Source organism: Mixophyes fleayi, chromosome 5, assembly GCF_038048845.1.
Source record: "Mixophyes fleayi isolate aMixFle1 chromosome 5, aMixFle1.hap1, whole genome shotgun sequence".
Taxonomy (NCBI): domain Eukaryota; kingdom Metazoa; phylum Chordata; class Amphibia; order Anura; family Limnodynastidae; genus Mixophyes; species Mixophyes fleayi.
The window spans coordinates 138867872-138881791 of record NC_134406.1 but is presented as its reverse complement, the minus strand read 5'-3'; the positions used below and the strand labels follow the sequence as shown (position 1 = coordinate 138881791).

General features: G+C 43.6%; 1 protein-coding gene across 3 annotated transcripts in view; it reads left to right on the top strand.

Annotated features, from left to right (window-relative positions):
* The window catches only part of MSANTD3 (Myb/SANT DNA binding domain containing 3), a 74007-nt gene that overhangs the window by 4904 nt on the left and 55183 nt on the right, over positions 1-13920 (top strand). For all 3 annotated transcript variants that reach the window (XM_075212879.1, XM_075212877.1, XM_075212876.1), the window contains exon 2: positions 8569-8995. In XM_075212879.1, the coding sequence (XP_075068980.1) occupies positions 8569-8995 (427 nt within the window). The remainder of the gene's footprint in view (positions 1-8568; positions 8996-13920) is intronic.

The following is a 13920-nucleotide window of genomic DNA, read 5'->3' as shown; positions in this document are numbered from 1 at the left end:
GTTGTTCTGTGGGAATGTGTTTTCGGCGACTGTCTGAAGAAGGTATTCATGTCAGTTAGACTGTTTGACTTGCTAGTATGTGTCCTGCCTCTTAAATAAGACGCAGGATATCACAGCAAGGTTTTTAAACATTTCATAGCTAAGTGTAAATATGATTGGCTTTGCAATGCATATAAATCCATGTTTGTGTAAACAGGTTATATCCTGATGCTAAAAATAGCCTGTGTCTGAACTGTTTTTAAAGTCACTAGCTTGTATTGGAAACTTGTTCATCTGATTTTCATTTGACCTGATCACTGGTACCTCCAACCAATGTGAGAGCAAATAAAGATCACTTGCTTCAAAGACCTGCTTGAAAACCTCTACAGCAGGGGTGTCCAACCTTTTAGCTTCCCTGGGCCACATTGGAAGATGACGAGTTGGTTTGGGCCGCACATAAAATACACTAACCCTAACGATAGCTGATCATCGAAAAAAACATAGAAAACATAGTTAACATATCAAACTTACTTGGAAATGAAGTTAGTAAGAGTTAGGAAACCAGTTGCAGAATCCTGATTAAAGCAGTATTCCCATTACCAGCTACAATTTAACTTACCTGCATCTGTCTCTTAGTGGGGTTCGGGGAATTAAATGCCAAAAACTTTTTTTTCCTCTCTTTCTGCACCCATGAATCATTTTTTTATTGACCAGTTTGAAATGGTCACCGATATAGATAGCATCAGGAGGACTAATAGAAATCTACAGAGATTTAAAGATAGGGTGGCGGGAAAAATGGCTCATGGAGCAGCCTCCGATGAGGGTAACAGTGGGTGATATTTTCACCCTACACAGCACTGCACATTTAAAATGGTTTAAAATATTAAAAATACAATCATCTCTTAATATTTATATTAGATACATACAGAGAACACAGCTAGTTCATAACTGCATGGTGCAGAAAGCCAAATTCGGAGTAACAACAATAAGATACTGGATAATCTTTCACTGCTGCTGATAGTTTGCGCGGGTGACTCCTCTGTGCTGCACTACGCAATAGATGTCGGGTGTGATGATGTCACCCCCCGACATTCACTGCGAGCGCCACACGGAGGATGAGACCAGGGAGGGAGCCGGAGCGCCAGCTGACGTGACCGCAAGGTAAGTATTTTCTTCTTTTTTTTTTTTTTTTTTTTTGCAGGATTTTTTTTTTTCAGTGCTGCCCCTTGCCACAACCAAAACTCCTGCTGGGCCACATTTACAGGCATGCTGGGCCGCATGTTGGACAACCATGCTCTACAGTATTGCTGTATTCCTGTGACCTGCAGATTAGACCCTAAATCTAATTCATTCACCGGCTGTCTCTGGGGTTTGGACCCAAGCTCCTCCGGTACACATAGACCATAGTAAGAGGTCAGGCGTACCAGCCCAGGTACACCAGATACGCTAGCAACGTTGGTTACCCAGAAGAAACCCGGTTCTCGATGCCGGTATAGGAGTCCAGTGCTGGCAGCCTTTGTAAACCCCTCCTACTGCGGCAAGAGGGGGCGCATTTGGGATAACTGAAGGGAAAGGTGGCAAGGTAAGCCCAGCTGTTTGCCAGCAACAACAGACAGGGTGGCATAGCTGGTCCATCCATCCTACCCCTCGCAAGCAACTGCCCCGCCTTGTCCCTGGGAGTTATCAGAGACAATCGGAGCCTAGGCTGGAGAGAAAGTGCTACCACTGTGGGAAAATCGGTCATTTAAGGATGGACTGTTCCACAGCCCCAGCACTCCAGATTCGTGCCCCTAATCCGAGTCCTGGGGCCTGGCTGATTTGTTTAACTGGTGAAGGTGAGCCATTAGAGACTGTTTCCACCCAGCCAGCCCAATGGAGTGTGGCGTGTCTGAAGCTGACTCAGCGGAGAGAATCACCTGTGTGTCCAAAAGTCCCCCCAAAAACATGTGGAGAAACCTGCAGCCGGTCCAAGTGGGGCCCCTGCAGGCTGAAGGACTGAGTGACTCAGGGGTCTCAATTATTGTTGTAAGTCCCCATCTTATTGATCCTGATGCAGTATTGCAGGATCGCACTGCCAAATTTACTGTGGCAGATGGACTGGAAAAGGAAGTGCTTGTCGCAAGACTGTATCTGGACTGGGAAAATGGCCAGGAGTTGCGAGATGTTGCCGTTATGGATGGCCTCCCAACTTATGTGATTTTTGGGCAACAATGTGGGGGGTGGAATTGTGACCACATTTCTCACCTCTATTTCCCAGAGCCAAGCTGCTAGGCTGCAGTCTTCAGGATCTACACTTGCACATCCCAGCCCAGAGGAAAAGACCATATCTGCTATTTCTTCAGGAAACAGCCAGCCCTTTGCCTCTGGACAGACTACGTCCCCTAGGAATGCAGAGGATGTTGTCTCATGTCAACCTGATCTTGTGGGGGTGCCTGGTGATGCTCATGTCCCTAGCAGTATGCCAGCTCCAGCGGTGAGTATAGCTGACCACAGTGACCCTCCCCCCCCCCCCCCCCCTTTTTGACTGATCCCATTTTGACTGACCCCAACATAGACCCCTCTGCAGCGTATCCTGACTTAGACAATAGTGAGGGCCGTAGGAAAGACTTCAGCGCAACTCTCTGATCCCTCACTGGAAGGAATGAGGTGCCAGGCTGGAGGTGGCCTTCCAGCGATAGAGGTGGGGAGTGGGACCTGGCATAAAGTATTATTGTACCGTGTAGCTAGGAGGGTAGATGGGGATAGACCAGTTCGGGAACAATTTCAACTGGTGGTACCACAGGACTTTCCGAACACTGAAGCGCCAGACACAGAACCTTTTCTGGCCTGGAATGTTTTATGACGTCCTGGCCTACTGTAAGTTCTGTGATGTGTGTCAGCGTCTCTGGCACCCCAGTGTTTGTGCTCCCCTCAGGTCCTTGGCGATAATTAGGGAACCTTTTCAGCGAGTGGCTGTGGACATAGTAGGTCCCCTGCCTGTGCCCATGTCTGACACCTTCCCCTTGCCCTGTATTAACGCTTCTGTAGATGTTAGGCAGAGTTCAGGGTTACCTTGAGGACATTTCCAATCTCAGTAAGATTTGGGAAGATATTCTGGATCAAATAGGGCTGATGTAAGGGAATATGGGGTGGGCATGTTTGACTGTTAGGACAGAGAAGTGCCAGATGGGGATGTCGGAGGTACAGTACCTGGGTGATCGTATGGGGGGGAGGAAGGGTTGGGTCAGAACCAGCTAAGGTAGAGACAATCCGAGATCCCAGCCCACGACCCAATTACATGTACTAGCATTCTTAACGACTGCAGGGGGCTACAGACGTTCTGTCCCAGACTTTAGTACTGTAGCGAAGCCCCTGACAGATCTCACTAAGAATAAACTCCCCAAAGTAGTTGACTGAACGCCCGCTTGTGAGCTGGCATTTCAGTCGTTAAAGGAAGCCCTGGTTCATGCTCCAGTACTGTTGGCGCCTAACTATGACAAGGACTTTATTGTGCAAACTGACGTGTCACAGTATGGATTGGGTACTTCAGTACTTATCCAGGTGGGGCCAGATGGGCAGGAGCACCCTGTGGCCTATTTGAGCAGAAAACTGCTAAATCGGGAGGTGGGGTATGCCACAATTGAGAAGGAATGTTTGGCCATTGTGTGGGCAGTGAAAAAACTATCTTATTTGTATGGATGACATTTTACTGTGGTGACTGATTATAATCCTTTAAAGTGGCTACAACACACCTCAGGGGAAAATGGCCGTTTGTTGCGCTGGAACCTTGCACTTCAAATTTATGACTTTGACATAATTCACAAGCAAGGAAAGGCTAACAGCAATGCAGATGGATTATCTCGGCAGGAAGAGCCAGATCCTCCAGATCACCTCCGGTAATCCTAGGATACTGTAGACCAGGAGCCAAATCATCGGACATAGCACGCTGATTGCCGCATGGACAAGGGGGGGAGGAGTGTGACTGGATCACTGATAAATAACTTATGGTATAATTTTATTCAAAGGAAATGGCGCAGGGCGCTTATTTATATAATTGCACATGCATTTATTTTTGATATTGTGTATATTTTGAGATAGGAAATCGTTATTTCTGAGACCAGGGTAGAAAATTTGTTTTTCTTAACCTTTGTAATGGAAATGCCTCATTTCTGATGTCTATATCTGATGCAATGAGCCTTTGTGGATGGAGGTCTTTTGTGTATTGGTATGTGTTTTGTATGGAAGTGTCATTGTTTGGAGTTTGTAAGGATGTTAGTGAAACCTTCAATTAGACATATGGGGAGGGAGTCTGATAGCAGAAATTGCTAACCAAGTTTTGTGATGAAGAGTCAAATGCCTGCTCTGGCCAAAGGCCCAGCAGGGGGTCGTTACTGTGTGGCCTTTTGTCAGAGTGTTCAAACCTTTCTGAACATTGTAAACCGCATGTGATGCAGGACATCACAGCGTCTCTAGAATTTCATAGATAAGTGTAAATATTGTTGGCTTTGTTATAGATGTAAATCCATGTTTGTGTAAACGCTTTGCATCCTGATTCTAAAAATAGCCTGTGTCCAAACTGTATAAAAGGCACTGGCTTGTATTGAAAAGGTGTTCTTCTGGTTTCATCTGGCCTGATCATTGGTACTTCCAACCAGTGTGAGAGCAAATAAACATCACTTGCATCAAAGACCTGCTTGAAAACATCTTCAATATTGCTGTTTTCCTGTGACCTGCAGATTAGACCCTAAATCTAATCCGTTCTCCAGCTGTTTCTGAGGTTGGACCCTGCTTTTCCGGTACCACCGCTCTGCCTGCTACCCATACAGCCCTGGTCAGTGTGATAGGCCAAGGGGGATCCATCCACAGCAACCCTGATCTATAGAAAGAGGTCAGGAGTACCAGCCCAGGTACACCAGTAACGTGGTACACTTGCAGTGTCAGTTACCCAGACGATACCCGGTTCTGGATGCCGGTAAGGAGTCTAGTGGTGGCAGCATTTGTAATCCCCTCCTACTGCGTCAAGAGGGCGCATTTGGGATAACGAAAGGGAATGGTGGCAAAGTAAGCCCAGCCGGTTCCCAGCAGCAACAGACAGGGTAGCATATGCAGTTCATCCTGTCACAACTATATTTTGTTTTTCTTTTTCCATGTGAATTTGCGCCAATGGAATTTTCTAACGCATTAAAGAATATATGAAGGGACACTTGAAGCTCTGACTGAAGACCGTGGTTACACATTTTCAAGTTCCTGTAAATGGTGTAGCACTGATTTGAAGTCTTCTATATTTTGCTTCCAAACGGCAAAGGAGAAATAAAAACAGAAATTGCAGAAGAAAAAAACAAAATAGGTTGCTGATGGCCTAATCATAACATATTTATACTTTTTGATCCCTTTTATGCCTCTATTTAGTTTTAGGGAGGATTTCAATTCTGCTGCGAGTAACACGGCGCTAAATCGCTCGCATCCGGCCCTTCCTTTTCCAAGATGCCACTAAATGTCTCATTCACTCCCTGATCATCTCCCGCTTTGACTACTGCAACCTCCTCCTTACCGGCCTCCCCCACTCTCACCTCACTCCCCTTCGATCTGTACTTAACGCTGCCGCTAGGCCTATCTTCCTTTCTCGCCGCTCCTCTTTTGTCTCCCCCCCCCCCCCCTCTACCAATCCCTTCACTGGCTCCCCTTACCCTACAGAATCCTGTTCAAGCTCCTCACTCTTGCATACAAGGCCCTCGCCAACTCCACTGCACCCTACATCTCCTCCCTCCTCTCTATTCACGCTCCATCCCGCCCTCTCCGATCGGCCAATGACCGTCGCCTCTCTTCCCCCCTGATCACCTCCTCCCACGCGCGTATCCAAGACTTCGCCCGCGCTGCCCCTCTCCACTGGAACAAGCTCCCTCCCGCCATCAGAACTTCCCCCAATCTGTCCAGCTTCAAACGGTGTTTAAAAACCCACCTTTTTCTTAAAGCTTTCCAGTCTCCCACTTAACTTCCTACCTGTTCTTCTTACTCTTCCCCTTCATTCCCCTCCCCCTATCCATTCCTCCTCTCCCTCCCTCCCCTGTGTCTCTCTGTCAGTCTACCCCACCCCTTAGAGTGTACGCTCCTTTGAGCAGGGTCTTCTCTCCTCCTGTCTTCTCCACTTTTAACTCTGCTCGCCAGCTTCCCTCCCTTCCTCCTTGAGGACCCTCTTCTCCCGTCCCCTCTCGCTCCCTCCTCTTCCCCCTAGGGGTCTCCCTCTCATCGTGCCCTCCCTCCTTGGGGCCGTTGTTGGCAGACGTTCCCCTCTCCCCACCCCGCTAGCTGTGCCTTGAGCTCACTGAATTACTGTGATTATTGTTTACTGTACTGTGCTGTCTCACCTTGTATTGTAATTTTGTTTGTCCCTGTACGGCGCCGCGGACACCTAGTGGCGCCCTATAAATAAAAATTAATAATAATAATAAACCTATTACCGTTAATACGATAATTTTAACTCTGATTTCTGTTTGCGGCTCCCTGAGCTGCGAGCAGAAACCAGCGTTCAAGATTACCGTATTAACGGTAATAATGCGCACTATTACATAATATTGGTAATAGTGCGCAGGCCGCGTTGCTTGCAGCAGTAACGAGGCCAATTAATTTCCCCCAATATAGTAATTTCTGTGTCTCTTCTCTTGTTAATTACATATCTCATCCTTGATTCTTTCTAATTCATGCTTTAGCAGATAATTATTTAACTTTATTATAAGTATGCATTGATTCAAAGTGTCTGTTTATCAAGATCAAAGAGCACTCCAAAACATGTCTCTTGGTGAAAACTGGAGCCAGTGGCATCTCTTAGCACATATTATAATTGTGAATAAAAATCTGCAAAACCCTAAACTTTGCTAGTTGATGAGGCCGGCTTTTTGCTCTGAAGTGCGTAAAGCGTTTGGACTGGTCCAGCCTCTCGCGTCCCCTTTGCTTCCCAGCTGTGGTTCTAATGATAGTCACAGCTGATGCCTGCATCAAAGCTCTCAGTGAGAGCAATAGGAAGTTTTTGCGAGGAGGTAACAAAGGAGCTGTTCACATACAAAAGTCTGATGGACAGAAAATTAGTAGTTCTTCATCCCACCCATTACACTTCAGTAGCACCCCATATATGTGAGCTCCCATAGAGTCCTCAAGCTCTCCGAATTGAGGCCTCCAAGGACATGAGCCACAGCATGGAATGGCCCCCAATTTACTTGGGGGGGGGGGGGGGAGGTTACTCACAGCAGATATATATCATAAGGAAGAGCCTTGCTTTATTGATACGGTGTTGTCCAAAGGCTGTGTTCTTGCCATATAGCAGAATAAGAGTAAGCTGCATTCATTTTTTGCTGTGTGCTTGTCTAAATGCATGTTCTTGTTTATTGTTTATTTGTATTGCAGAGAGTAATGCATAAGATGGAGAAATTCAGTTACTCAAAAAGCCAATTTAGTGAGAATGCAGTGTATAGGTAGAAGTCTCTTAAATACTTATAGGTGACGTTTAAGAGAACCTCAGGCAGTAATTTTATTTTTTAAATAACCCCTCCTCTTCATACATCTATTTTAAATTCCATACATTAGAACCTCTGATGTTTTTGGGATACTTAACTGCAGCAGCGCCTGCTTGCTTTGCTTTCCAAGTGTCAGAGAAGCTGACGGGACAAAGACACACGGCTTGTTCAGTCGAATTTTTCAACACACTGACTTCAGACTTGCATGGAATTCAAATTTAGTATTATCAATGGAACACTGTATTATTTAATTTACATTTTTCCCCCACATACTATTTTACCTTTGTGTTGTAGTGTATATAGTCTACCTAGATTTTTTACCCAAACATACCTGAAGGGCTGAACAGAGAAAATATGTAAAAACTTACATGGTTGACCACAACAGCACACATCTGGTTAAACTTTTGTGAGATTTTTTTTTTGTTTTTGTTTTTTTTAGTATTTTTTTATTTTTCTTTTAATTTAACGTTTTTGGGATCTCACAAATTACACTTTTGTTGTCTGTTTCCCTTGGGTACAAAATGGTTGTTACTAATGAGGAAAAGTGCAACTGACTGCCAGCAGTGGACTGTAAACGAGAATTACAACTTCAATTTTAAAAAACAAACACTAAGGGGCGTATTCAATTGTTAGGGGTAACGCTAAAAAACGAGCGCTCAAAATATATTACCGTTCATACGGTAATATTGCGCGCGAAAAGCGTTAATACGGTAGTTTACTCGCGAAATTTCAGCTCGCAGCTCAGGGAGCAGCGAGCTGAAATTCCGCGAGTAATTACCGTATTAACGCTAAGATTTTTTGAGCGCTCGTTTTTTTCCGTTAACGCTAACAATTGAATACCCCCCAAAAAGTCTACATTTTGTCAGGTTGGTGCTATTGATCTATAATTGCTGGGCAATTATATTTAACAATCCTATACACATCTGTAAAAGTGCCAATGGTGAATATTGCTTTTCACATTGTTAAGTAAACATGCTTGTTGCAATAATATATTCATTAAAAAGTGTTTGAAACTAGGAAGCCTGTTGCCTTAATATGACTGCTAATACACTGCATATTTTATATAGCTATAAACTAATTTTTTTGTTCTTTTTGTTTTAAGATGTTTACATTACCGTGGAAAATGCAAAACAACGAAGTGTTGAAACCAGCTAAGTACTTTTCTGAGCTGGAGAAGAATGTCCTGTTGGCCCTGGTGGAAAAGTACAAATATGTGCTGGAGTGTAAGAAAAGTGACGCTCGAACTATTGCTCTAAAGCAGCGCACGTGGCAAGCACTAGCCCATGAGTACAATTCTCAACCTAGTGTATCTCTAAGGGATTTCAAACAGCTAAAAAAATGCTGGGAAAATATCAAGGCAAGGACCAGAAAGATTATGGCCCACGAAAGAAGAGAAAAGGTGATGCGTTGTGGGCTCGCTTCCAACAGCCTAAAAGAAAAGGTGGCAAGTATGATTCCAGAGCAGATCTACTACGTACAGACTCCATCTGAGGAGGAATCCTCTTACAATCATGACTCTTCCAATCCAGGTAATGCAACAAAAATATGGATAACAGTGATCACATTAATGCATTAGACGCCCTACAAAACCCAGGCACTCTTCAAAATCAGTAAGGAGTGTTTCTACGCATAAGACTATTCACCAGGAGGGGGGGGGGGGGGGAATCAATGGCAAAGCGCTCCTGAGGTGAGGGAGGGGGGCGTCCAAGCTCTGGAGTACGTGGCTATAGAAGCCCACAGCTATTCTTCTCTTGATGAATCCATGCAACAGTCTGCACTAAGTAAAAAGCCAGACATCCAGATACTTTGCTGTCAGAAAGTGGAAAAAACAGCACCATCTACTGTACAGCAAACAAATAGCACCAGCAAGCAGGTAGCAAGTTGCACATAGAACATTTTATTTAAATTTAAATAATATGCTGTGAGTGTGGCCATCGTCTCATATAAATAGAACTCTCAGAGTGGAAGTTAGATAAATAACCCTACACGTATAAAGCAGCTGTTCATACATGTGAAATTGATGTTCTGTAGACTGACATACAACTCGTATATTTCTACGCATGAGGTTATTCACCAGTTTTGTAATTAAAGCTGGCAGAGAGTTTCCATAATAATCTGCTTAAAATTGGATGATGCAGTAATGTATGTACTGAGAGGAAATAATAATGGATATTGTTCTGCTGCTGGGAGAATTTGTTTTATTATATTTTTGTATGTGTAGGTGTGGATACATCCTGTATGTAGTCTACATATATAGATATATATATATATATATATATATATATATATATATATATATATATACACACACATATACTTCTCTTCTTTGGAATGAAATACCCCTTAAAATTGTTAAGACGAGTAAATTTTATTCAGTAGAAAAATAACATAGCACGATCACTTGGCAGGAAATATTCTCTATAGTCTTTTAATTGGATTGCTTTGTGAGCCATGTCACGTTAGACCAGTGGATCCCAAACTTTTTCAGTTCAAGGCACCCTTAGGGTCTCCATAATTTTTTCAAGGCACCCCTAAGCCAAAATAATTACTAAGTGGTCCCCCGCATTGCTTACCACTGACTCTGGCCGAGGCACCCCTGTGAGATTTCCAAGGCACCCCAGGGAGCCTAGGCGCACCGTTTGGGAACCACTGCGTTAGACATAAGTCAAAGAGATGCAAGCGGCATATATTATGCTTAACCTTTTTCAGTAAATGGTTTTGATATACATATAGATTTTTCAGTTTAACAGATATATATGTCAGTGATTTACTGACAACCCCATTAAGCAACTATACTACATTGGAAATAGAAAGCCACATTGACATGATATAAACCACTGGTGGCCAAAATAATGTAGGATACAGGAGCCAGACATGCAAATATTATGGTGCGCATGGTAACAAAATTAGTTTTGGGAGAGCATGTTCACTGGCAATAAAAATGAAAACAGAGGTGCCAGTAGTAATTTTTAGGCACATTGGCTGCTTAGTCTCTGAGATTTCTCCGCACTTGATTTAAACAGTAATACACACTGTGACTGGATCACTGATAAATAACTTTCTTGTGGCTGGTTCATGTAGAAATATTTTATTGTAGAAATGTATTTCAATCAGAGGTGCAGGCACCAGTGTATAATTTGAAATGCACTTATCCTGTTACATTGGGATGTATTTTGTATGCAAGTGTCATTGTTTAGGTTTGTCTCTTTGCTAGAGGAAGTCTATTTGCTGATAACAGGAGATGTTAAGGAAGTCTCTGTCAAGTGACAAAAAACTGTTTAGCCTGTATACCCAGCAGGGAGCTGCTGTCTGGCGTTACTGGATCTCAAATAATGCAAGCATCAAGTTTTAGCGCATAACAGAGAAGTATAAATATTGTTAGCTTTGCATTGCATGTAAATCCATGTTTGGGTAAACAAATTGCATCTGTGTCCAAATCGGTATAAAAAGCCCTGTCATGTATTAATAATTGTTCTTTCTTGCTTCATCTGATCTGCTCCTGGTACCTTCAACCAGTGTGAGCAAATAAACATCACTTGCTTCAAAGACCTGCTTGGAAACTTCTCTATTCCTGTGACCTACAGATTAGACCCAAAATCTAATCTGTTCCCGGCTGTCTGAGGTTTGGACCCAGCTTCCACGGCACCACTGCTCTGCCCGCTACCAAGCAGCTCTGGCCAGTGTGATAGGCCAGGGGGGATCCATCCACAGCAACCCTGATGAATCGTAAGAAGTCAGGAGTACCAGCGCAGGTACACCAGCAAAGGAGTACATTAGCAGCGTCAGTGACCCAGAAGAAACCCGGTACTGGATGACTGTGAGAAGTCCAGTGGTAGCAGCATTTGTAAGCCCCTCCTACTGTGGCAAGAGGGCGCATTTGGGATAACGAAAGGGAACGGTGGCAAAGTAAGCCCAGCCGGTTCCCAGCAACACCAGATAGGGTGGCATAGGCGGTTCATCCTGTCACACACACACACACATTATATATGTTTCCGCAGTGCCGCAATGTGGTGGGCCAGGCCTTAGCATGACATGGAATAGAGTATGAAATTGAAGCATTAATTTCAAATATAGCAGTGCACAGTGTAATCGTTTATTCAACCATAGTTTATTGATATGGAAATTCCCCAGACAGAAACAAAGAAGAATTTGAAGCATAAGGCCCCATTTATATATTTCAGGTACTTATAGTGTTTTCTGCTCCATAGCGCTTTCTCTTGGCTCTCTAGTCTGTCTAGCCATCTCCTAAGGACAGGTTTCTCATCTACTATCAGTCACATGGACTGTGATGCGGTATGGCATGCTTAGCAACAAAAGAGAATAAAGATTTCTAACAATTCTGGCGCTATGTTGCGACCCAAAGTACTACTATAAATAGAAAAAATTACAAATATAAACTTATTTTTCATGGGGATGATGGATCTAAGGTCAAGTAAGTCTTCCTCAGAAGTTGTCTGTCATTCACACCGTATATGAGAAAGACACAAAGAATATAGTGTAATATGTCATTTAAATCAAATAGATTATATGGTGACAAAAATAGATTAGGAATCTATATAATCTTCCAATAGAGGTATCTTTTTATATTATATCATATCCCCGAACCGGTGTTAGATATTGGTTCTGCCATTTTCAATCTCCAATTTTTCAAATTGTGATAAAATCGCATCAAGGAGATGACCTGCACCACATCATCACACCGGTGCTCTTTTTCAATTGGATGCCTACCAGAATAAGAGACTGAAAGCCCTCAAAGGTTTCTTTAAATCCTTATTCATCCACTTCAGGAGATAAACTCCAGAGGGATACTCAAAAAAATTAGAAAATAGGAGAGGACTAGGGTAATATTGCCTCAATATCCAAACTTAATAATATTCAATTTAAAATCCTCCAATAAAAACACATAAAATTATTGAAAAAAATTCAAAGGTATCTTAGGGTACTCCTACCGGAAATGGAAGTTTACCTGTGCATATTCTGAATATAACAGATGTCGAATTTTTTCTTAAAACATCATTGATTATAAACATTTATATTCTTTTTGCAAGCACGCATTTTTGTATAATTAAGCCATGAAAACCTTCCATAATATGTTGAAACCGGAAGTGACGTAATATTAGACCCGTGTTGTGTTTGATCTAAAATAAAAATGATTAGTCTTTTAAACGGGGACAACTTCTTTGATAGGTTTGGTATCAAAGAGAAATTAAAATAATTAGGAAAAAAGAAGTATAATACATGTGTCCGGGTCCAGAGTGCTGCCCATTGTACGAGTTTGGCTGCCATCTAAAAATGGACTCTGGCGCCTGGAGGGTTAATACCCGATGCCAGAGTGGTTAAATCACCGGCGGTAGGCGCCGCGTGAAAAGTTATTCATAAAATTGTATTGTGTTTAAAATAAAAATGTATTTTAATAGGTGCGCTGCAGCATGAAAGGGGTTGACGTGAGTAGTGTGCATATGTGCATTTTTAAATAGAAATGTATATGTGTAGGCGCTGTAGCACCGGCAAGTGTAGCTATGTATATTTTAAATGTATATATGTGTAAAATGTATGTATATGTGTAAAATAAAGAGTACTTACCCTGTGCTAGGGAACCCAGCACCGGGTGGATTCCCTTCACCCTCTGGCAGCCAGCTTTAGTGGTTGCCAGAGGGACTTAACAACTAGCCTGCTGGAATCAAATAGGTCTGGGAGGTGCAGTGCCTCCTGGGGGTCCCAGGAAGCTAAGTCCCTAGTTGGAGCTCAAAGAGCGTCAACTAGCGACAGGGCAGGGACTGCTGCCCCGGGATCTGGCTGGTCTCATCTGGTCTGCTCCGTGGCTCTTCGTCCACGGAGGAGAGCCAGACCCTGGAACAGGGCCCCTGGAAGTAGCTTTGGGTGGGAGATTTAAAAGATAAATCTCTCGCCCCAGACAGACAGGTACCAGGGGTGGAGAGTGGGCTGAGCTCCCCTCTCCCTGGCAGCTCGTGGACTGTTCTGAGATTTGCACCCAGTACCACCGCTCTGCCTGCTAACCAGCAGCTCTGGCCAGTGTGATAGGCAAGGGATGATCCATCCACAGCAACCCTGATCCATAGAAAGAGGTTAGGGGTACCAGCCCAGGTGCACCGGTAACTGGGTACACTAGCAGCGCCAGTTACCCAGAAGAAACCCGGTTCTGGGTGGCAGCATTTGTAAGCCCCTCCTACTGCGGCAAGAGGGCGCATTTGGGATAACGAAAGGAACCGGTGGCAAAGTAAGCCCAGCCGGTTCCCAGCAACAGCAGAAAGGGTGGCATAGGCGGTCCATCCTGTCACAACTTATCCCCTTAATACAAAATCAGAAGTGACGTATGGCTATGATTGGCGACTACTTCATAGTTTTGCTATATGTGTCAAGTCTTATTTTGGTTTACTTAATGCCTGCGTATCATGCCTCATAATTAGTTTTTTTAAATCTTTTCATTCTGGTC